The sequence below is a fragment of the Xiphophorus maculatus genome, chromosome 2 (genome assembly GCF_002775205.1).
Source record: "Xiphophorus maculatus strain JP 163 A chromosome 2, X_maculatus-5.0-male, whole genome shotgun sequence".
NCBI lineage: Eukaryota > Metazoa > Chordata > Actinopteri > Cyprinodontiformes > Poeciliidae > Xiphophorus > Xiphophorus maculatus.
In genome coordinates, this window is record NC_036444.1 from 310,000 (window position 1) to 334,567 (window position 24,568).

Genomic DNA, 24,568 nt, shown 5'->3' on the forward strand with positions numbered 1-24,568 from the left:
TTTTTAAGAGAATCGGTCTGTTTCCAGCTTTTGCCAATTAAGCCTTACAAATGCGCGCTGCCGACATGGAGGGAACAGATTTTCTTACAAGACCTGGTCCCAGGCTGCTGGAGGTCCAACATGTGCTGGTCCAACACTGGGTCCGATCAGCTCATCCGGTTCTGGTCCAGTGGGTCCGCTGCTGTGATGCAGCATAATATCGATGTTATGTTTCTGACAGAAACGGTTGAATGATAATAATGAATCGATTGTACTAATTGAATCTGCGCCTCATAACTACAATTTCTTCAGTGAGAATAGAAAACATAAAAAAGGAGGAGGCGTGGCTTCAATATCTAAGAATACCATAAATTGTAGTAAAATCTCTTTGGGTCTCTTCACCTCTTTTGAGTATCTTGGAATTGAGGTTAAAGGCTGCAAACGAACTTTGACTGTAACTTTATACAAAACTCCAACTTTTGTGGAAAATTTCTTTACTGACTTGAATGAACTTCTATCTCTTATATGTATTGATTATGATTGTTTAATAATTGTTGGTGATTTCAACATTCATGTTGACAACCCCCAAGACAGAGGGGCAAAAAAGCTCGCTAATATTTTAGAGACTTTTGGTCTAACACAACATGTCAAACAAGCAACACACACTCAAGGACACACACTGGACCTGGTTATCAGTAAGGGTGTGAATATTTCCAATGTCTCTGTAACTGATGTCGCCTGTCGCATCACTTCCTGTTATCTTTGAAAGTTCTTTATCTTTTAACCCACTTGGACAAACAGCAACCATCACAAAACGTTCTCTCACTGAAAACACAGCAGAAACTTTTAATCAAATCTACTCTTCTTCCTCACCCTTAAGCTGTAATGATGTAGATAAGTTGGTAAATGATTTTCAGTCTAAAGTCTCAGATATTATTGATTCCATTAAAATGAAGGTTGTGTCTGGTAAAAAGAAATCTCCATGGAGAAATACACAAACAGTTAGATCTGCAAGACAACTCTGCCGTAGGGCAGAACGAAAATGGCGTAAAACTCAACTTTACGTTTATTATGACATCTATAAAGAAAGACTAGGTAACTATCACTCAGCACTACGTCATGGAAGTAATGACTTTAACAAGAATCTGGATGAGAAAAAATAAGAAATGTATTAAAACGTTACAAGGTGAGAACAGAAATACAGAGTGAAAGGAGTCCGTCCGTCAGTCTGCTCTGACCAACAGTGGATCTGGTTTCCTTTTATAGGTTCCAATCAGAGAAGAGAGAAGAGAGTCTTGATCGGACTGGAGGTGTGAATCCCTGATTGTGATGAACCAGGGATTCTGTGGAGCCCAGATGGTTTGGCCATTTGTCTATTGTTAAGGTTGTTCTTTGGTGCTAAAGAGGGCAGATAAGTTCTACGTTGGGGAAGTAACACTTAGTCTCTGGGATCAAGGAGCTCTCCTGCTGTTATATGACACTGCATAAGTCTTGAGAGCAGCTTGATGATAAGACTATGCAGAAATACCTAAAGCAGAAGAGGGTTGAGGAGCACATTAGAACATTTTCCATTACACACTAAAACATGAAAGGGAGGCTTTCTTTGCAGATGTCATAAAAACATGAACAAAACTCCAGCTTTATCTGCAACAGTCCACAGAATCACAAACCCTCCAGTGACTGAACCTCCTGAACTTCAATCTGACGCCTGCAACAAGTTTTCCAGATTCTTTTCAGAGAAAATTCAGAAAATCTGAGGATTAATGTGCAGAACCTCTCTAAAGCCAGAACCAAAGCTGAACCCAAACACAACTAATGCAGGAAAAATGACCCAATTTCAGCCACTAAATTATAAAACCCTGGAAGAAATAATAAGTCAGTGAAGCTCCAGTTGCTGCTGTCTGGATGTTCTAGATCTATAACTCTAGAACGTTTCTTTAACAAAGTCCTGCCTGTCGCTGCTGATCTGATCCAAATAGTAACTCTTGGCTCTCATCAGGCTTTGAAACCAGCAGTTATCAAACCTCTGATAAAATCACTACAGGCCGCCCTCTGACCTCTGACCTCTGACTCATCAGCAGTTACTGAAAAAGCTTCAACAGTTAAACAGCTTCCTAACTAAACTTTGACTCCTTCCAGTCTGGTTTCCATGGTTACCACAGCACAGAGACCGGCCTAGTCAAAGTGTTCAATGACGTCCATATAAATACAGACTGTGGGAGAACCACAGAGCTGGTTCTGGTTCTGTTGGACCTCTGTGTTGATCATTTTACTGAACTGCCTGGAGAGTCGGGTCGGACTCTCCGGTCCAGAACTCAACTGATTTGAATCTGACATGAAGAACTGGGATTTCGCTGTTTCAACTGGAAACTTCTCATCAGAGGTCAAAGGTCACATGTGGGGTTCCGCAAGGTTCAACCCTAGGATCCTGATTCAATATCTATAAGCTCCCACTGGCTCAGGTTATAACAGGAAATAATATCAGTTACCATAACTACACTGATGACACAGCTCTACGTTATGATGTCACCAGGTGACCTTTGACCCCATCCAGTCACTGAATAAATGCTGAGAACAGATCAATGTGTGGATGAGACAAAACTTTCTCCAGCTGAACAGAAACTGAAGATATTATCTAGAACAATCTAGAGTTATAGATCTAGAGCTACAGATCTAGAGTTATAGATCTAGAGCAGTGGTTCTTAACCTGGGTTCGATGAGTCGGTCTCAGGGGTTCGGGGGAGCCTCTGCCGCGGAGGTAAAGACACACCTGTGTAAAGTCGTGATGCCCCGCCCCGCTTGGCCATCACTGGCTGCAGAGGATCATATTACTTTGCTCAGCCAATCAGGGCTGCGGGGAATTTAGTGCGCGCAGTATCAGCGGCTGTCGTAGTTGTACGTCGCGTGGTTTCTTTCTTAATATTTTTATCCATACTAAATATGTCGAGCAAAAAAAGAAGAAAATGAACAGACTTTGCTCTGAAGATGCACCTGCCAAGGTGAAGCCACGCCTCTCTGAAGCCACGCCTCTCTGAACTGGTCTCCCAAAAACAGCAGCAGGAGTCTCACTGATTTACAGGTGTGTAATTTGTGCAATACTTTATTCTGGCCCCAAAAAAGTATTTTGTGGATTCAAATGATGAAAATTTCATAATCATCCAGAAATGACAAAAAACAAACTAAATTTAAAATAAAAAAAAATTAAGTTATTAAAAAAATGTTAATTCTTTGAAAAAAATCCAAATTTATTTTTAATTAGTAAAAAAATATTTTGGGGGCTGAAATTCTTTCATGGGGCCGAAATATTTTTGGGGGCCAGAATAAAGTAACACTGTAACTTGCTGTGTGGCTCATTTTGTGCACCAGCAAAAAAACATATACATACAACCTATGTCTTGAATTTGGAAAAAAAACATATTTTATTTATCACTAAAGAAGGGTTTGGTGACTGCGCATATGAAGCTGATGGGTTCGGTACCTAAAAAAGGTTAAGAACCACTGATTTAGAGTCAATGCACAGCTTCAGTTATTACAACTCAAACCAGCGATCATCCTGAAACCTGGGAGTAGTGATGACCTCTGACCTGACCCTTCAGAGCCACATAAAGACGGTCACAAAGTCGCCTTCTATCAGATGAACAACATCTAGATGACTAATATTTCAGTGAGATCTAGAGAAACTCATCCAGTCGCTTTGATTCCTGCAGCAGCGTCTGTCCAACAAATCAATCCTCCAGCTGCAGGAACGCTGCTGCTGGAGTTCTGACCAGAACCAGGAGGATAGAGACATAAACCCAGTTCTCCAGAACCTCCACTGGCTCCCTGTGGCTGAAATCCTGTTAGTTTATAAATCACTGAACGGATCAGAACCACAATACATTAAAGATCTGCTGCTGCTGTATCAACCTTCCAGACCTCTCAGGTTCTGGTTCTGGTTCTGCTCTGCATCCAGAACCAGAACCAAACGAGGAGAAGCAGCGTTCAGCTTCTATGCACCACAAATCTGGAACAAACTTCCAGAAAACTGTAAAACAGCTGAAACACTGAGATCCTTTAAATCCAGACTAAAAGCTGCTGTTAGTTTTATTAGAAACATAATCAATAATCAATTTAATGACTTTATGTCATGTTTGATTGTTGATTCTGTTGACTTTGTGTTTGTTTGATGTAAAGCTCTTTGAAATGCCTTCCTGCTGAAATGTTCTATACAGATAAAATTTGATTGCTTGATTGATAAAAGGAGCCCAGACCCAGATCTGAGAGCAGAACCTGGAGGTTCTGTTGTTTGGGCCCAGATTTCTGCCTTAAACTCTGCATCTCCTGAGGATCTGAGTTTTGCTGAAGCTGGAAACCAGAACCAGCAGAAATAAAGTCATGTGAGATAAATTCATGAAGTCTATTCAGCAGTTGGACTTTTTGAAGGTCAAATCATTTCAGGATTTTAATTTCACAGGTTCTGGTTGATGCTGGAAAACCAGAGTCAGTCAGACAGAGATCACATTAACATACATTTATTACAAATATCACAAATCAAGAAACAACAATTTCTTAATAAATCACATCTTTGGGAACTCCGGATCATAATTCCTTTATAAACATTTTAAATACAAGTCACAAATTAATCTTTACAATCCTGAACCTGGTTTCCAACCAGTCAGATTCTTCTGCTCCACGTTAAGGTGCCGACTCGTCGTCTTCTTCCAGGGTTTCCATCAACTCTGCTGCCTCTGCAGGATTTGTTTGACCGTTAAACAATTCACTCTTTAATTTCAAAAGCTACTGAAGCGTTTTGTTTGGTTGCACAAACAACTTTTCCCGAAAGGCATTCTGCCATCCAAAAATCCATGAACCTGTTTGTGAAAGCCAGCTCAGTGAACCCAGAGACACAGGGACGACTCGGGGGGACTCAGAGGACTAGGGGAGCGGGGGGGGGGGGGGGGGGCACGTCCCTTGGCTTGGAGGAAACAAGGTGACTCGATGAACCATCCTGACATGTTTCGGTTCCTATTAGTTGCTTCAGTTGAATCTGTTTCCAGATCAAATCTGATGAAACCCTGAAAGCTTCATGGAAACATTTCCAGCAGCTGAATCCATAAAGCAACAGCAGAAACGATTTCTGGAGAGAACCGAAACCCTGACGCTCACACCAGCCAGCGGCGGTGCTGTTCTCACACCAGCCAGCGGGAGCGCTGTTCTCCAGAGGACAGTTGAATGTGGGTGAAACAGCAGAAGCTTGAGGAGTTCTCAGAGTTTCCTTTCCTGGCTGCAGGACAAACTGAATTTGGAATATAAATGATAATCTTATAATTCATCAGCGGCAGAATGTGGCATAAAGCCAAACAAAGAGTTTTGGGGCCGTTCATAAAGACAGAAGCCGTGGAGGAAATATTAACTGCTACCTTTAGAGAACAATAATTAGCATATTGATGGAATCAACGTGCCTGTACCTCAGATTTAATACTGCAGCCTGCAGACGGCTGAACACTAGCAGACGCTCTGCAGGACGGATCCTCAGGTCTGAGGGCTGCCTCAACAAGGCGCTGGTTCTGTCAGGATCCGGTCCAGATCAGAACACCAAGAGGAGACTCCTCCCCTCCTCTTCTTCAGGGAAACACGGCGCCATCTTCATCAGGAAGGAGGAAGAGGAGCAGGAGGAGGAAAAGCGTGAAGTTGGTCAGGAGACGTGAGCGATGAGTCTGACTCGGGTCTGGATCTCCTGGCGGCACAGCGGACACGTCTCCAGCTGTAAGGCACAGTCCATGCACATCCCACTGCCGGGAGGGGGAGAGCGTCAGTGATGCAGCCACAGCAGCAGCAGCAGCAGCAGCAGCAGCTACAGATGCTGCGGCCGCCTCAGGTCTGCAGTCTTACCCGTGTCCACAGGGCCGCAGCTCCGTGTCGGCCATGACGTCGCAGCACAGCGTGCAGCAGTTGTCCCTGATGCTGACCTGCTTCAGTAAGGCCAGACGCCGATGTCTGGGGAACCAAACGACCGATCATCACCGTTTCCATGACAACAGGATGAGCAGACTTACGCAAGCGTTATTAGTTAACCAGGAACACAGAGCAACAACAGGATGGGGGTCAAAGGTCACTCCCTGGTGCAGCAGGGCTCCTACCTTGGCAGGATGATCTTCTCGGTGGGCTTGAGGGAGGCGAAGTCGTTGAAGGTGCTGAACTTGACGGAGGGCGGATGGCGGAACGGCTTGGCCCCGAAGTTAAACTCACACTGCTGGTAGGACATGAAGCTGGCGGCGGCGAAGAAACCCGACCTGCAGCAGAACCACAGGAAACGAGTCGGACCAGAGGAACCAGCGCCGACTAACTGGTTCGTCTCACCGCTGCACACTCAGCACAAAGGAAACATTAATAACCTAAAAGCAGCTAATCATGAAGATAATACGACCGAACAGAAAAATAAATCATTCCAAGACGCTTATTGAGCATCAGGTCCACCTCAGACTTTACTAGTTGATCTGTGATCAGCAGATTGATTAGTTATGCCTCACAGGAGGATTATGTTTCTGTAAACGAGTCTGATTACTTAAATATTACTGAGAGGAAGCTTCATTACAGGAGATTTGATCAGAAATGTTTAATGGTCTCTGTTGATGTTTTTGCTCAAAGCGTTACTTCCTGTGTGTGATGTGGGAAGCGGCGCTGAAACTTACGTGGCTGAGGAGAAGACTTGTTTCTCTGGCGGCAGCTGGTGTCCATTAAGATAGAAGATCATCTGCTTTTTGTTCAGATCTAACAGGAAGCCGATGGCGTCTCCTGCAGCGGACAGATCACAAAACGATTTCACCGTTTTCACTCAAAGCGAGCCGAGTTAGCTGCCGAATGCTGAGATCAACCCAGCCATCAAAAGCTGGTGTGTTCTTTGGACAGTTGAGGAAACGCTAGACGTAAGGCTCACCCTCCTTCCAGCAGGGATGAGAATGAGGTTTACTGCGAGCGTTGTACCAGATGAGCTGCCTGCAGCCATCATAAGCGCATGAATATTCATCGTCTCCGATGCCGTAGCCTTCCTGTGGGAGCAGAACGGCGTTAAACGGAGCGACGCAGGCCGAGGCGCAGCACAGATCTGCTACCTACATGGTTTAGGAACTTGCTGTCTTTGGTGGCCCATCCGATCTGCATCACGCCCGATGTGACGACCGTCACCTCGTAGTACCAGACGCCCGAATCCACACAGAACGTACAGCGCACGCTCTCAAAGGAAGAGGCGTCGCACCGCGCCTGCAGAACGTGACGACACAGGATGACAAACCTCACGAACTCTGCAGACCAGAGGCCTCAATCTGCACAAACGCCTCAGTAGCAGCTTTACAAGGGCGAAACCGCTGAGACGGGCCTGCAGCCTGAGAGCCCTGCTGCTGACAGCATGATACACAACCCACCTAACATCAGCATGTGTAAAATATGCAATACTGCAGCCAATCAGCTGCCGTTTCACATCAGCACCGCTGGGATCCAACCGCACACGGGCCCTGACCTCAGCTGACCTTTGGCGATAGCAAGACCTTCTCTGTCCTTCGTGACCTCAGCTGCTCGGGGTCAGCCGGAGGTCAGCCACAGGTCAACTAGAGATCAGCATCCAGAAATCCCGTCTCCACTCCAATGAACCCAGACTGACCTCCAATCCAGTCGGGGAAATCTTGAGGTACTCGCTGACGTCGTTGCTGTTCAGCATGGCGTTGATGCTGCTCAGGTTCACCTTCTCGTAGGTGAACTGACGGCCGTCCTTCAGGACTGAACCAGGGAGAAACGGAGAAACACGTCAATCTGGAGCCGCAGAGTCTGTGTAGCCTAGACTCTAGTTTCTGATCCTGGTCTGGTCTAATGTCTGATCCTGGTCTGGTCTACTTCCTGGTCCGGTCTAGTTTCTGATCCCGGTCCAGTCTAATGTCTGATCCTGGTCCGGGCTGCGCCACAGTTTCACTCACACAGGTTGTCCAGGCTCCACTGTGAGCAGAAGCCCACCTGCCTCTTCAGGTAGTCCTGGTGGTCCGCCCACGACTCCAGGACAGCGAGTCGATCGCTGATGGACGACTCTGACACAGTCAGCTTGTTCTCACCTGAAACAAGATGATGAAACTAATTTAATAAAAAACAAAAAACTTCTTATTCCAGCAAATGTTTTCACCGTAAAACAAACAAATTATTCTGAGTGAATAAAACAACGACATTTTTAAAGTCATAAAAAAGTTAAACGCAGTTTGAGCCTGACAGAGCGAACGGTTCTGACAAAAAAATGATGCTGCCGGACGAGAAACGCTACGATGCGCAGTGAGGACCAGGGAGGATTTTCTTATCTTGTTGCTTTTTTGTTGAAAATGTGTCAACATGTTATGAAGGAACACTAAAGAACAGGGAATGTTTTCTAATGTTCATGAACAATAAGTAGTGAACCCGGACTGTGGATGGTCTAACGGGATGAAAACTGCAGCACAGCATCACCTCGGCTCATTCTAGGCTGAAAACAAACACGGACGCCAGGAGAAAACGAGACGACTGAGCAGATGTGTTATCTAGATTAAAATCCTCTGCATGAACTGCTTCTCAGCTGGATCAGATCGGCGATGAGTCGGCTCCACCTACTGGTCTGGGAGAACTTCTCCAGGGCGATGAGAGCGAACAGCATGACAGTGGGGTGGGAGTCGGCGCTCTGCATGGAGACACAATCAGTCAGCAACGTTCCCCTCAAACATTCAACAGTCTGACCAGATTTACACATTAGAGGATGGACCGACGTCCCAACTGGTCCTGCATGATTACCCAGCATGCAGTGCGACTAACCATGCATGACCTCTGACCCAGAAACAGAGAGCGCTCACCAGGCTCTCCAGAAGGTATTCCAGTGTTCCAGGACTCAACAACCCAATGCTGGCTGGTCCTGGGGAAGAAAGCAGCTGGGTAACTGGAGCAATAATGAAGCGTTACCAACAACATCGAAGGTCAAAATTCAGCAGCGCTCAAACTCCCCCGGCTGCAGGAAGCAGGGCTTTCTGACCGTACCTGCTAGTTTCTCAGCCAGGCAGCCCAGGACGGCCGTGGTGTTTCTGTGCTTAGCCGGGTTCAGAGCGTCCTGCTGGGCCACCGTAGCGCTCAGACTCAACATGTCTGACAGTTTCTGCAGAGCGTCCTGGAAGGAAAACGGCCGTTGATCCACATAATGTCACACGGCGTCACAAAATGCCACACCTTTTGTGGTGCATTGCGTTTTGTTTCTCAACATAACGGCGGCACACAGATGATCGTGACTCAAACATTGCAGCAGCAGCGACTCATTCCTCCAACACAGCTCATGTAATTAAACAATAAATGAAACAGAAAGTCAAAGGCAGGTTGGAAATGAAGCCAGGCAGCTTCCTGATTATTGTTGATGCCTGAAGCAGCCTGGGGACGCAGATTATTCCAGATTCCACACCTTGGTAGGAAGAGGACACTCATCCAGGAGGAGGGTGATGACTGCAGGACCGAGCGGATCGTCCAATGGAATCACTCGAACCAGAGACTGGACCACCTCCAGCCAACCGTCGTCTGGGAAAAAACACAGTCAGCAGCAAAATCATTAATAAAGAAGGGAATAAACTGAATAAATAACCAGATTTTAACTCAAAACCTCTTTAAATGTGGTCATGAACACAGCTGGTCAAGACACTAACAATAAAAAGTTCCAGTTTATTAAATTAACATGTTCTAATTTCTCATCTCCTGCTTTAGTTTCCCATGAAATTTTATGAGTAATTTGTCCTCGTTCTTGATTACAATGTGCAACATAATGAAAGCAGGCATTTCCTCTTCATTAAGGCATAAATTACTTCCCACCTCGTTTGCAAGTCAACCTGCTCATGAATAATGCAGGCAGAGCCACACGGAGCCGTGGACAGAACCTCCAGCCGCACAGCACCGAGGAAAACTCAGCAAATATAAGCCAACCACTAAATCCATTTGCATAAAGAGACGGATATTAATGACATTAAAATGAGACGGAACCCAACAGGAAGGGAGCTGCTGCTGAACGTTCAGCCGTCTCCTAAGGCCGAGTCGACCCAAACTTCCACCCAACCAACGCTGCAGAGAGATTCCCAGAGCTAAAGGAAAACTAGTTTATAATCCTGCTGGATTACTGACATCTAATGCATCTCACACGGACATTAGATGTTAGATGGGGGAACAAATGAAAAGTCTGGATCAGGTCAGGCAGAACGGGGAAGATTCTAGGCGAGGCAGCAGACATGTTTCAGTCCAGAGAGGATCTGCTGAGATCCAGGAACCGATCAAATACCTAAACCAGCTTTTATCTGAACAATCTGATCAGGACCAAGTCAGCCTCTGATGACGGAGCGTCATAGATCAGGATGGAAGCTCGTGTGTTGCTGTAAGCGACTTACCTGTCTCTGCCATCTCATGCAGCGTGATCATGGAATAAGGAGGTTCCTGGTCACTGAAAGACACAAAACATGTCATCACAGGTGAACATCCTGCTCACTTCACCCAAATTAACTACAGAAAATCTATCCAACTTTTAATAGAGGTAACCTCAGGGTCTGTAGTTAATGACAATTAATCCAAAACTATATAATGTCAACCTGAGCTCAGCAACAAAAATATTTTTAGTTTTTAATCTTCAGGTTCTTCATCAGATTGGAGCAAAACATTTTTCTATCCGTTCATCTTTCCAGAGTTTCTCTGATCGTTCATGGATCTTTAGAAATCTGGACTGTGGACACTGACATTAGCATTAGCTGCTACATGCTAACATTGAGATGCTACTTCATGCTAGCATAGCTTCTGATAGGCTTTCTCCTCTTAGCACAAGATGAACATAACAGCAGTCTTTTCCATCGTCCAATCAGATTGTTCAGAAGCAGAAATGAAGCAAGAGGCGTCGCAGCTGCTAGCGGATGTAGCTCATCCGTCACATTTATGATTCTGGACTTTTGTATGTAAAAATTAAAGATTAATTGCGTTAAACATTTTAATATGTCTGTAATTTATAAATAAAAATTAACATGTTGAAGTCCCACCCTAGGATATAATAGTAATGTGTGTTTTATGAACAGCTTTGGAGCTAAAAGCCTGATGGAGCATTAGCATAATAAGTCTGAGGTTCCAAGGCAGACATGAGTCGGTGCTGCTGGATCCGACCCATGATGCTCTGCTCTGGTCAGGCGGCGCTTTCTGCTGATGCTGACTGGAAACTGCTCAAACAGCCCACAGCTGAACTGGGCTGAATTGGTCCAACTGGTCCAAAGAGAACATCCAGCTGAGATAAAAAAAAAAACACCACCAGAGGCAAAAGGCACAACAGGAGGTGAACAGCAGCGCTTAGAAACCTGCAGAGCAGCTTCATAACAGAAACTATGACATCATTAGATCAGAACACCTGGTCACAGTTCAACCAGAACCTTCTAACCCGTCTGGGGTCAGAGGTCAGACCATAACATAGCATTCATATACAGAACCTCAGCAGAAGCCATAACCAGCTGCAGTGCACCTCAGGAGGTCTGTTAGCGAGCGAAGAAAAGCAGGAAAAAAAACAGACTAAAACATTTTCCTCCCTGCTCTTCTTCAGCATCTCAGTCGCTAAGCAACAGATCAGAACCAGCACAGGTCCACTGCTAATACAATATGTCACTACAGAGCAGGAAGCTACTGCTAACGCCGCACCGCTGACCTGCAGGTTTAACACGGTGAGAGCTTCTGAGACAGGAAATGAACTGAACAGGAAACGAACTGAACAGGAAATGAACTGAACAGGAAATGAACTGAACAGTGGGAGAACCAAGATTGAGAATCACAGAACCGCCTGACCTCAAGGGGGAACCGCCCGAACTCTGAGGGAACCACCCTACTTGACCTGCTGGTGCCTGCTTGCTTCCAGCTGACCCGATTGGACCCGCCTTCCTGTCTCAGGACTTACTTGTCCACCAGCGTCCTGATGACAGCCAGCGTGTCCAGCACCAGCCCGTCCACGTTCTGCTTCTTCCGTCTGGGCTCGTGTGGGCCGCGGCCGCGGCGCGGCGGTCGGACCGGATCTCTGGGCCGGCCGCTTCTGTCAGCGGCGTCGGCTCCGACGGCGGCGCCGTGGTCGACCCGGCGGGCCTGAGCTCTGGAGGTGGCTCTGGAGGCCGAGTCGTGGCGGTGGTCTTCTAGGTCGCTGTCCTCTCTGCACACGCAGCTGTTGCCCATGGCACCGAGGCGGGCGGTGGTGAGCGTCTCCCGGGCCTGGGGCGCCGAGGGGGAGAGGAGCAGCAGCAGCTGGGCGAGGCTCCTACAGGCACAGAAAGTGATCCAGGCAGCTACTATCATATCATTTGGAGAGCCGTGTTTTGGGGCTCCTCTTCTCAGTGGGCTGGGTCGGGTCAGCGGCGCCACTCATTCTGTTGCCTAGAGGAGATCGGAGGGGTTCAACGACACATGGAACGCCAGGGGGCAGAGCCTGAAGCCACACGAGCTGTGGACATCACCGAGGGCACCAGGTTCAGGAGGACAGCTTCATCTGGACCTCTGAGCTGCAGAGATAAGAACCAATCAGAGCAGAAGAAACTCCGGACATTCATTTCATCAGAACAACAAGCAACATGAGAAACTACTGGCAAAAAGCTCAGCTCATCTTTAAAACTCTGTACAGAAACTGCATCAGTTTGCTTTGAAAATATATTTGTTCTTCATCTTATAAATGAGCCAAATTCTAATCTAATTCAAACTCTTTCAGAACATGCAGTTGAGCTGTTAGCATGAGAATGTCATACAGCAACTGTCTTTAGTCAGAGACTTATCCAGATTCACTGCAAGACTGACAGCTACTGGAGCTCCTTCCTGCCCTCTGTCTTAGGATACTTGGATGACACGAGTTATTAAAGCATCGAATTTCTCTTTGGGATACAGACAGTAGCTTTTAACTGAAACATTTTGAAAATAATACTTCTAAAAGTCCAAAGAAAAATACTTATATTCAAGTTCTGTAAGGATCTCCTTTTTTTCTTTCGAAAATTTTTATTGTTACCGTAAGCATTTAAAAATCCATTACATTTTTGCAGTTATACAGAACCTTTCAAAAAGTTTTCAAGTTCATCAGTTTATACTAAAAGGAGCTAAGAACAAGAGTATAAAACATAAAGGATCTCCTAGAGCAATAATTTCACTTAAAAGAATGACTGTTAGTTTACTGGAGGAAAACTGTGGGGCTCTTTTAACCATGAACGTGATCAGGGTTTCTCCCAGGGTACCATAAGCCTTGCGGGCCACCAGGTTAAGCAATGCTTATTTATTTAAGTTTTTTTATGGTTGCATTTTTAGGACGTTATAGTTGGTGTTCAGATATTAATCTTCCAATAACACATAATTATCAAGTGATATTTTCAAATCTCCTGTCAACTTTAGACATTTAACTCAAAGACAGGCGGGCCGCTGGATGAATGACCGCCTGCCGGGCGCCCAGCCACCAGGCCCAGTGACTTTTCTGGGGGAAACCTGGGTGATGTTTGTGAAGTAGCTGATCGGTAAAATTATATCTTATAAATATACATTGTTGACAAACAAAAGCTTTTCAGCTAGGCTAGCACGCCAGCCTAACAATAACATTATAAGATAAAAACCAAACCGAATAAACGTCAACTCATCATTTTCACTGTAAATTTCACCGATTTAAAAAATAAAAAGTATACTCACAGAGCTGCGGTATGAGCCGGTCTAAAGCGAGCTGGATCCAGAACAAAATGGTTAGAAAGCTAGCCTGCTAACTGTTAGCCTAGCTCAACACTCCTCTGGTTTCTCTGTCAGGAAGCGACAGAAACAGCCAGTTAAAGGTGATAATAAACTCTACGGAAGTTCTGGGGGACATTCACACCGCCTGGCTGAGACTGCAGCACCGAGAGGCTCTGTTAGAGAAAACAAACCCCCACAGATAGCAGCAGCGGACAGGCTATCCAGCTAGCTGCTCGCTAAGTTCCGCGTAGCATCGGCAGCTAAAAGGCTGCTGTTCATTTTCTTCTTCTTCTTCTTCTGTTGTGGAGGCGAGGAATGAGGGAGGAGAAAGCTGGACTTCCGCTCGGATCTTTTCACAGTTTCGTTTACGGGATGACCACTCACTGACATTTAGACACAAAAAATACAGCAATAATTTGGTTTATTTAGCCTGTCATTAAAATATTTAGTTTTTTAAGCTAAATATTCAGTGCTCAACCAAATGGTTAAGTCTGAGCTAACTATTTAGCTCTAAATTAAATATTTATTTTCTGAACTAAATATTTAACTTGCTAACTAAATATTTAGCAGACAAGCTAAATATTTTTGATGTAACTACGTTCAAGCCAATTTGTACATTTGCTAAATATTTAGCTTGGACCTAAATATTTAGCCATATTTAGTTTGAAAATGAAATATTTGGTTTGTTAATTCAATGATTAGTGTGGAAAGTAAATATTTATATTTAGTTAAGAACTAAATATGTTGTTAAAAATAAACAGGTATTATATATATATATATATATATATATATATATATATATATATATATATATATATATATATATATATATATATATATATATATATATGTGCTGAGAAACACATGGACAAACACATGAGCACGGCACAGAAAGGTATCGGTGTAAATAGCAGAGGAGCCAAACACCAACTCCTCGTAGACCGCACAGTTCCCCGAGAATGCAAAACCCGACACACCAACCTGTGCATGGCTTGGATTGATTACAAGAAAGCCTATGACTCAATGACTCATACTGGGATCATTGAATGCTTAGAGATGTATAACATCAACAGGACTCTGAGAGCCTTCATTGCAAATTCGATGAAGCTGTGGAAAACCACCCTTGAAGCCAACTGCAAACCACTTACACAAGTGTCCATCAAATGTGGCATATACCAAGGAGATGCTCTGTCCCCGCTACTGTTCTGCATAGGCCTGAACCCCCTCAGCCAAATTATCAACAAGACTGGCTACGGATACCGACTCAAAAATGGGGCCAACATCAGTCACCTTCTCTACATGGATGACATCAAGCTGTATGCCAAGAGTGAGCGAGACATCGACTCACTGATCCACACCACCAGGATTTACAGCACGGACATTGGGATGTCATTCGGACTAGAGAAGTGTGGTCGGCTGATCACAAAGAGGGGGAAGGTCATCCGCACAGAAGGGGTCTCACTCCCAGAAGGAACAATAGCAGACATAGAGGACAGTTACAAGTACCTAGGTATACCACAAGCAAATGGCAACCTCGATGAGGTCACAAGGAAAGGAGCCACAGCTAAATACCTCCAACGAATAAGGCAAGTCCTGAGAAGCCAGCTCAATGGCAAGAACAAAATCCGTGCGATAAACAGCTATGCCCTGCCAGTAATCAGATACCCTGCTGGAATAATTAGCTGGCCAAAGGAGGAGATAAAAGCCACGGATATTAAGACTAGAAAACTACTAACAATGCATGGAGGGTTCCATCCCAAATCCAGCACCCTGAGACTGTACACGAGCCGCAAGGAAGGAGGCAGAGGACTAGTGAGTGTGAGAACCACAGTCCAGGACGAAACAACTAAGATCCATAAATACATCAGGGACAAAGCCTCAACAGACAATGTGCTCAGTGAATGTCTCAGACAACAGGGAACGGAGGTTGAGGTGCCAGAGATACCATCATGGGAGGACAAGCCCCTACATGGGATGTACCACCAGCAAATAACCCAAGTGGCTGATATCAGTAAATCCTACCAATGGCTGGAAAAAGCTGGACTCAAGGACAGCACAGAGGCCCTCATCCTGGCTGCCCAGGAACAGGCCCTAAACACCAGAGCAATAGAGGCCCAGATATACCACACCAGACAAGACCCAAGGTGTAGGTTGTGCAAGGAGGCCCCTGAGACAGTCCAGCACATAACAGCAGGGTGCAAGATACTGGCAGGGAAAGCGTACATGGAACGACATAACCAAGTTGCAGGCATAGTGTACAGAAACATCTGTGCAGAATATGGACTGGAAACCCCGGGATCAAAGTGGGAAACACCCCCAAAGGTGGCGGAGAACGCCAGAGCTAAGATCCTGTGGGACTTCCAGATCCAGACAGACAAAATGGTAATGGCGAACCAACCAGACATTTTCGTAGTGGATAAACAACAGAGGAAAGCCGCTGTGGTAGATGTAGCAATACCAAGCGACTGCAACATCAGGAAAAAGGAGCACGAGAAACTAGAGAAATACCAGGGCCTCAGGGAGGAACTGGAGAGGGAGAAGGGAATTTAGAATTTTTTTATTTATTTTATAAAAAAAAAAAAAAAAAATTCCCTTCTCACCCACCGCGGGTGGTTCTTATCCTCTGAGCTCGGGTCCTCTACCAGAGGCCTGGGAGCTTGAGGGTTCTGCGCAGTATCTTGGCTGTGCCAAGGACTGCACATTTCTGGACTGAGATGTCTGATGTTGTTCCTGGGATCTGTTGTAGCCATTGGTCCAGTTTGGGGGTGACTGCCCCGAGGGCCCCGATGACCACAGGCACCACTGTGGTCTTCACCTTCCAGGCCCTCTCCAGTTCCTCCCTGAGGCCCTGGTATTTCTCTAGTTTCTCGTGCTCCTTTTTCCTGATGTTGCAGTCGCTTGGTATTGCTACATCTACCACAACGGCTTTCCTCTGTTGTTTATCCACTACGACAATGTCTGGTTGGTTCGCCATTACCATTTTGTCTGTCTGGATCTGGAAGTCCCACAGGATCTTGGCTCTGGCATTCTCCGCCACCTTTGGGGGTGTTTCCCACTTTGATCTCGGGGTTTCCAGTCCATATTCTGCACAGATGTTTCTGTACACTATGCCTGCAACTTGGTTATGTCGTTCCATGTACGCTTTCCCTGCCAGTATCTTGCACCCTGCTGTTATATATATATATATATATATATATATATATTTCGCTTCCTAACTAAATATGCAATTTTTGAGGCTAAATATTTAGTTTGTAAACTAAATATTTAAATTGTGACATTGATAAATGTATGAATAATAGTTATTTTCAACGGTTATGTCAACGGTTTTTCACTGTTACTCTACAAACGGCTTCCCGTAGTTTTGATATAAAGGATCCAACCCGAGGGAGAGACGATCTGACTCCCAGGCAGCTGCAAGAAAACAACCAGGTGCATGTGGTGAGAGTTCATGCACTAATAAAGACATGACACAACCAGCAGATGGTACTTTATTTATAATAAAAATTTCCCACCACAGGAAACAGGACACGCACAAAAAAAAAAAACATACAGAAGCTGATGTTTATGGAAACCAGCCCGTTTCTGAAACAGTTCAGATAAATCTGATGGAGAACCAGACTAATGGAACCTGGAGCAAGATGGCGGCGTGAGTGGTCGTTCTTTGCAAGCTCTCCCAAGATTGTCTATAGGGAACTGTTATTGCTGCTTTAACGCAGGGAAGCATTTATTCTGAGCCCTTCGTGAAATATTGTGCTTGTATTTTTAGTTTTCTTAAGAGGACAGGTATTATGTACGGAGCCCCTAAGGGGACATGGAGAGAAAAAAAAAGGAAAGAAATCCCGACTTATTATCTCGAGATCCCGACTTATTATCCCGACTTATTATCTCGAGATCCCGACATCAGTACATAACGACCTAATCACAGTGATGGAGGACACCCACCCATGTGGGTGTCCTCCATCACTGTGGGGGTAGATATATAGATTTTTATTTCGAGCTTGGGCTTGAGTATAAACACATTAAATCAGTGCTTGACAGCAGACATGGATTTAGTATTAGTGAGAGACATCTGAAGAGAGTTTTCAGAGCGCGGGGACTCATTCGGCGCAAGTCCTTTTCCGACTTGGCAGTTTTGGTAGAATTCATTAATAACCAGCTACAGTCCTCTGGACAGCTTCACGGTTACCGATGGATGTACGCTAAATTGCATGTGCATGATATCCTCCTCTGGGACATCTCTGGACCGCAGAAAATGATATAAGTCGTCCTCCATAATCAATGTAGACACACTCCCCCACGTTTACCGCATAAAAACATGCCTTTCCCCCCCAAAAAAGTAACTCGCGATTTTTCAGAAATGTCGCGGGATCTCGAGATAATAAGTCGGGATAATAAGTCGGGATCTCGAGATAATAAGTCGGGATCTCGAGATAATAAGTCGGGATCTCGAGATAATAAGTCGGGATCTCGAGATAATAAGTCGGGATCTCGAGATAATAAGTCGGGATCTCGGGATCTCGAGATAATAAGTCGGGATCTCGGGATCTCGAGATAATAAGTCGGGATAATAAGTCGGGATCTCGAGATAATAAGTCGGGATCTCGAGATAATAAGTCGGGATCTCGAGATAATAAGTCGGGATAATAAGTCGGGATCTCGGGATCTCGAGATAATAAGTCGGGATCTCGGGATCTCGAGATAATAAGTCGGGATAATAAGTCGGGATCTCGAGATAATAAGTCGGGATCTCGAGATAATAAGTCGGGATCTCGGGATCTCGAGATAATAAGTCGGGATCTCGAGATAATAAGTCGGGATCTCGAGATAATAAGTCGGGATCTCGAGATAATAAGTCGGGATCTCGAGATAATAAGTCGGGATCTCGGGATCTTGAGATAATAAGTCGGGATCTCGGGATCTCGAGATAATAAGTCGGGATAATAAGTCGGGATCTCGAGATAATAAGTCGGGATCTCGAGATAATAAGTCGGGATCTCGAGATAATAAGTCGGGATCTCGGGATCTCGAGATAATAAGTCGGGATCTCGAGATAATAAGTCGGGATCTCGAGATAATAAGTCGGGATCTCGAGATAATAAGTCGGGATCTCGAGATAATAAGTCGGGATCTCGAGATAATAAGTCGGGATCTCGAGATAATAAGTCGGGATTTCTTTCCTTTTTTTTTCTCTCCATGTCCCCTTAGGGGCTCCGTAATTATGGGAAGATTATAGTGGTTTTACATCTGGTTCATACTCCAGTCTGGAAGGTGGCGGTAATGCACCTATAAGTTGTTTGAAAACCGCCATAAAACAAAAAGAAGAAGAAGAAGAAGAAATATCGCGCTTAAAGCTGCTTAAAAAAGACGTCCTGAAAATGTCAAAGAATGGCTGCAAGTGGTAAACGCAAATCCGTCAGCACAGAAAATACTCCAACTAAGATGTCGGCTAAAAGTCACAAACTGACGGAAGACCATGACTTCGCTGAAAATATCAGCAACTTTAAACGATAAAGGAGAGAGCGGACGGTCTTCAAGCACAAATGATCTCAGAGGTTCGGTGGATTATATCCATGCTGAAATGAAAGAAATGCTGGAAAAGATGACAGAAACCGTCAGGAGAGTTGAGAAATCAGGAAAAAGGTGCAAATGGAAAATAAGCTGCTCGGACTTTTACATTATAAAAGAAGATGGGACTTCCGGCTTTCGGGAATAAATGAAGAAGAAGAAGAAAATGTTCGTAGCCAGGCTGTTACCATTTGCCAGAAGACAGAGCCGGGATGCAAAGAAAAACTCATCCAGTCCTCCATGAGACTGGAAGCGGCCAAACGGGCATCTTTTCTGAAGTCAAGCAGCTTCTTCTGCCCGGAGGACCGTCAGAGAAGAAACTGGCCGCTGGTGAGAAAAACACGCGAAGAAGAGAAAACAGCCTTTTACTTCCGTCCCTTTGTTACTGACAAAGGAGGAAAAAGGAAAAACTTGAACCTGCTAATGACTGGCAGACATCTTGAGAACCAGAACTAACAGTTAAGTAATGACATTAAATATTGAAAAAGCTCCGTTTATTATATAATTTCTCTGTTGGGAAAGTTTGTTAGATTTTTCTGTAACTCAGTTTTCAGGGTTAGAAGCTACAACTCTTAGTAGCATTTCTTTTTTTAAAGTTATTTCACTCAATGCTCGAGGGTTAAGGAACAACATTAAAAGAAAGGCGACGTTTTTATATCTTAAAAATTTTAAAGCAGATTTCTGTTTAATCCAAGAAACTCATTCAACTGCAAATGATACCAAGTTCTGGAAAAGTCAGTGGGGGGACGAACTATGGCTGGAACATGGCTCCACTCAGTCAGCAGGAGGCAACATTACCAAACAACTTCAGTGGAGATGGATTATGTCCACACATATGGACATTTTGTCTTATTAGTTGTATCAATAAATGAAGAAATTCTTTTGTTGGGTTCTATATATGGGTACAATACCAAAGCAGAAAATATGCAACTTTATGATAGATGGAGTAACGGGGTGAATTACTTATGTGGAAAATATCATATGAATATTATTATTATTGGTGGGGACTCTTAACGAAGCATTAGATAGATTTCCTCCAAAGGCTAATACAAATCCAAACACAGTTCTAGAAAACTTTATGTCAACCTTTGGCCTGATTGATGAATGGAGACAAAAAAATAAGTCCAAAGTTAAATTTATGTGCAAAACAAAACAGGCTCCTTTAAATCAAGAAGTGATTTCTGGCTGCTGTCTGATTTAATAACTGATGAAATGAAGTCAGAGATTCTTCCAGCTCCGTTATCAGACCACAAACTTATTTTAACTGGAAAAACTCAATTAAACCAGTATGGAAAAAATACAGTTACAGCTTACTGGAAACTCAACTCTTCACTGTTAGAAAATAAAACAGTAGAAGAAAACATTAAAGAAATAATTATAAAGGTTTGGAATACAGTTTGCAGTCAGAAGGAATTTAGTAAAAATTGGGAACTCCTAAAATATGAACTTCAAAAAATGTTTCTGAAAACTGGAGCTGAGATTCTAAAAGAAAAAGGAAAGTAGAATCAGAAGTAATAAAAGAAATGATCTTATTGAACAATGTTCTGCCAGAAAATGTATCTGAAGAACAAAAGATCAGATTAAACCATTTACAACTGAACCTGGACAATATTTACATTTCCAAAGCTAAAGGAGCGTACATCAGATCGAGGCAGGAATGGTTAGGAGGAAAAAACTCTTCTTATTTTTTAGATTAGAAAAAAAACACCAAATATCTAACAGTATTATGAAACTTCAAACCAATAATAATATCTGTGAAGTTCAAATCTCTTCTTACTGTGAAACTTTTTTCCAAGAACTTTATCAGTCAAGATGTTCTGATGAAACTGTCTCACATTTTATTAACTCTGAATAAAATGCAACAAATTAGTAAAAATAATAAAAACAATGTGATTCCTTGATTACACTGGCAGACGTCCAAAAGTCCATCAATAAATTAAAACTAAATAAATCACCAGGTACTGATGGCCTCAATGCAGAATTTTATAAAAAGTTTTCAGAAAAGCTATCACCATTTTTACATCAAGTTTATCTTGAAAGTTTGGATTCTGGGTCAGTTCCTCCAACAATGACCCAAAGTCTGATTACACTGACCCCTAAACCACAGGCTGAACCCAACCCTGACCCTGACCAATTACATTACTACACAATCACTACAATTATTGCAGGTTGTATTGCTACAAAAATTCAGAATACTCTTGAAGAAGTTATTGATGAAACTCAGTCTGGATTCATACCAGGTAGACATATAACTAATAATATTATCTTGGATCTGCTAGATTACTCAGATTTAATAGAGGGATGATCTCGTTTCTAGAGTTTTGACACAGTTGAACATACATTTTATTTAAAGCATTAGAAGTATTCGGATACGGACAAATCTTAATTAAAAGTTGTCAAATGTTATATAGGAATTGTAATGCATCTGTAAAATGATCACCTGGCTGCTCTAAAAGATTTGATTTGAAAAGATAAGGGTGTCCAGTTTCCACACATCTATTCATTCTGGCCATGCAAATTCTTTCAGTTAAAATCAAGGAAAAAATCACAGGGATTAATGTTGCAAACAGAAACATCATAATTTCCCAGCTTGCTGATGACACTGCACTTTTTTAAAGAATAAATGTGAAATAAAAAACTATTGAAATCATCAACACCTTCTCCAGAGCTTCTGGTTTAACTCTAAATCTAAATAAATGTGAATTACTTTCCATTAAATCTCATTTAAAGGCACATTCCTCAACATTCCTATAAAAGACAAAGTTAAATATCTTGGAATCACAATAATTAGAGATCAAAATATAAGATCAATAGAACATTTTAACCCCATAATTAAAATAGTTGAACAAAGATTTAATCTAGCAAATCTTTGTTCGTTCATTATTAATCAAAGCTGAAGGTTTATCTAGACTCGTTTATCCAGCCCTTTACATTAATAAAATAAACTTTAACTTTATATGGAAAATCAAATGCCATCTTATCAAGAAAAATATTCTAATGAATAAAGTTGAAAAAGGTGGAATTGAAGCCATTGATTCATTTTTTAAACAATTCATTGAAAATTAAATATTTAAAAAATCTAAAAAACAAAAACTCTATATTTAATGATATTCCCATTTACAACTTTGACAAAATTGCAGGATTTGACCTTTTCTTCTTAGATGCAATTATAGTTCAAATGATCTATGTTTCATAAACAAATGCTGTAAAGCTGGTCACTTTTCTCCTCATAAATATTATTTCTGGAATAATGAAGACATTAAATACAAAAATAAGACAATCTTTTGTAGAAAATGGTTTGATAGGGGAATATTACTTGTAAGCCAATTATTAAATCCAAATGGTTATTTATTGTCTTATTCTGACTTTATGACTTTTCTAAAGAAAATGTTTGAAACAATCCCCAGTGGCTCATTAAAGCTTTTATCATCTTCAGATCAAATTCACTCAGTGCCAGATTATGATCCCAACTCCATTTATATTGATTATGATTATGCCTTTAAGTAAGAAAACAACCAACAAAATGTTAAAAAAGATTCTTTAACCAGATCTTGTTTTTTCACCAGCTTGTATATTTTATTGGTCCAACATTTTTGAAAATATTAACTGGAAGTGGACTTGGTTACTCCTAAAAAATACTTAATAAACAATAAAGTAAGAGAAATTTCTTATAAAATTATTCATAATGTTTATCCTGTTAAAGCATTTTTGATAAAAAGATATAAATGGGTTTTGGACCCTTTGTGTAAAAATAATGAGGAAAATCTTGTTGATGTTTTTTGTGATTCTAATTATAGCAAAATATTCTGGAGAAATATTATATTGAGAAAGAAATCTCAATATTACTTTAACAGATCAGGATGTTTTGTTTGGATGGAGAAATGTGAACTTGTCAAAACAGAATTTTTATATGTTGTCAACTTTTTTATTATATATGGTAAATATCATATTCACACCTCCTAACATTTACAACAAAACCCTAATTTCCAGATGTTTTTATCTTCTACTAATATCTATATAGAATCCTTAAAAATCAGCTCTGATGCTAAAGCCATTAAATCCTAACTGCCCCTAAGGACCCAGTACAGGCGACATGCCTTTACTCTTCCACTTTTATAAGCGGAACCAGAAAATGATCCATGTCTTTCAGAGCATAATTCACCAGATCAAAGGTCAAAGGAGGTAACGCTGGATATCTACTCACAAGAAAGGCTTTCAAAAAGCCAGCACCTTCTGAGTGCTGAATATAACTGCTGGTGAACAGGTGGATGCCATGAACCTGATTGCACTGCAGTGCAGCAACATGCAGATGGACCAGATGGGCATGACTGGGAAACAGAGCAGCCAGACGGGCCAGAATCAGAACATGTCTAACAACCACACCACAGGAAACACAGCAACATGAAGGAATCTCAGGAAACATGTGAGCTGATGCTCTCACACTGATCTCACTCATATCAATCCCAGAATGCACTGCATTCACCCGCCTCCAGTCTGGAGGAGGAGATGCGCCACAGCAAGGATTCTCCTGGAGAGAATAAAACTGAAAGAGTCCAGAGAACAGGACTGCATCTGCAAAGACACGCAAAGCAAATATTCAGCCTACCGTCTGGTAATCAGGATGTTTTATGACTCACACAAGCCTTGATCTGGCTTATTTGAAATCCTGCAGAAAAATCGGACTAATTATAGATTCCCCAAAAGAGAAGCTTTTACATATTTGTTAAAACTGTCACTGTTGAGACAGTTTAATATGATACAATCTGTGAACAGATCCATCTCCTCAGTGCTAAGTGCAGAAAGACTCCACTCAGTCAGAAGCAAACAATCAGGTGGATCCTAGCGCTGTTGGTCATCCCTCCCTGTGGCGCTGCTCAATCCCCTCCCCCCCTGCTCTCTGCTAAGCTGCAGCTAGCATAGCCTGCCATGAATGCTAAGGCTAGTTGCCAGTCACACCAAACATGGTAATGTCAGCTGCAGTGTGCATGTAAGCAGATAAGAGTAAAACACACAACAGCAACAAAAAGTCAACAGGCTGTGGTAATTGTTGGGTAAATTGTATTATTAGTATTATCAAATATTCGTTGTATCATGTAGCCTTGTAGTTACATTTAGATAATGTTTACTTATATGCTTATTCTCTTGGTATAAGTAATGTTTCTGTGTGTTAAATAACTTTGATTCCTTCCTAAGGCTTCCCTGGGAAATAGAGGTGACAGCTACTCTCAGCAGCTGTTGCCCTGCAGGACTTCCTACAAGACAGAGGTGCTAGTTGCTCCCAGCTGAGTTTATCAGTCCTGAAATAAAC

General features: G+C 42.8%; 1 protein-coding gene across 1 annotated transcript; it reads right to left on the minus strand.

Annotated features, from left to right (window-relative positions):
• Positions 1-4,474: 4,474 nt before the first annotated feature.
• rspry1 (ring finger and SPRY domain containing 1) lies at positions 4,475-14,015 on the minus strand. The gene is made up of 15 exons (XM_023324766.1): positions 13,660-14,015; positions 11,909-12,500; positions 10,377-10,429; positions 9,410-9,522; positions 8,998-9,124; positions 8,817-8,875; positions 8,581-8,647; positions 7,926-8,057; positions 7,616-7,731; positions 7,075-7,218; positions 6,896-7,007; positions 6,651-6,753; positions 6,099-6,251; positions 5,851-5,955; positions 4,475-5,750 (listed from the first exon to the last, which is right to left on the minus strand). The coding sequence occupies exons 2-15, from the start codon at positions 12,295-12,297 to the stop codon at positions 5,654-5,656; spliced, it is 1,770 nt and encodes a 589-aa protein (XP_023180534.1). The 5' UTR covers positions 12,298-12,500; positions 13,660-14,015; the 3' UTR covers positions 4,475-5,653.
• Positions 14,016-24,568: the final 10,553 nt, after the last annotated feature.

Bases quoted from the DNA above. Each gene is read 5' to 3' on its own strand.
- rspry1 (XM_023324766.1), bottom strand. From the start codon at position 12,297: ATGATAGTAGCTGCCTGGATCACTTTCTGTGCCTGTAGGAGCCTCGCC. The intron at 9,523-10,376 runs GTAAGTCGCTTA...GTTTTTTCCCAG, and splicing joins GCATGAGATGGCAGAGACAG to ACGACGGTTGGCTGGAGGTG. The intron at 9,125-9,409 runs GTGTGGAATCTG...TTTTCCTTCCAG, and splicing joins AGTGTCCTCTTCCTACCAAG to GACGCTCTGCAGAAACTGTC.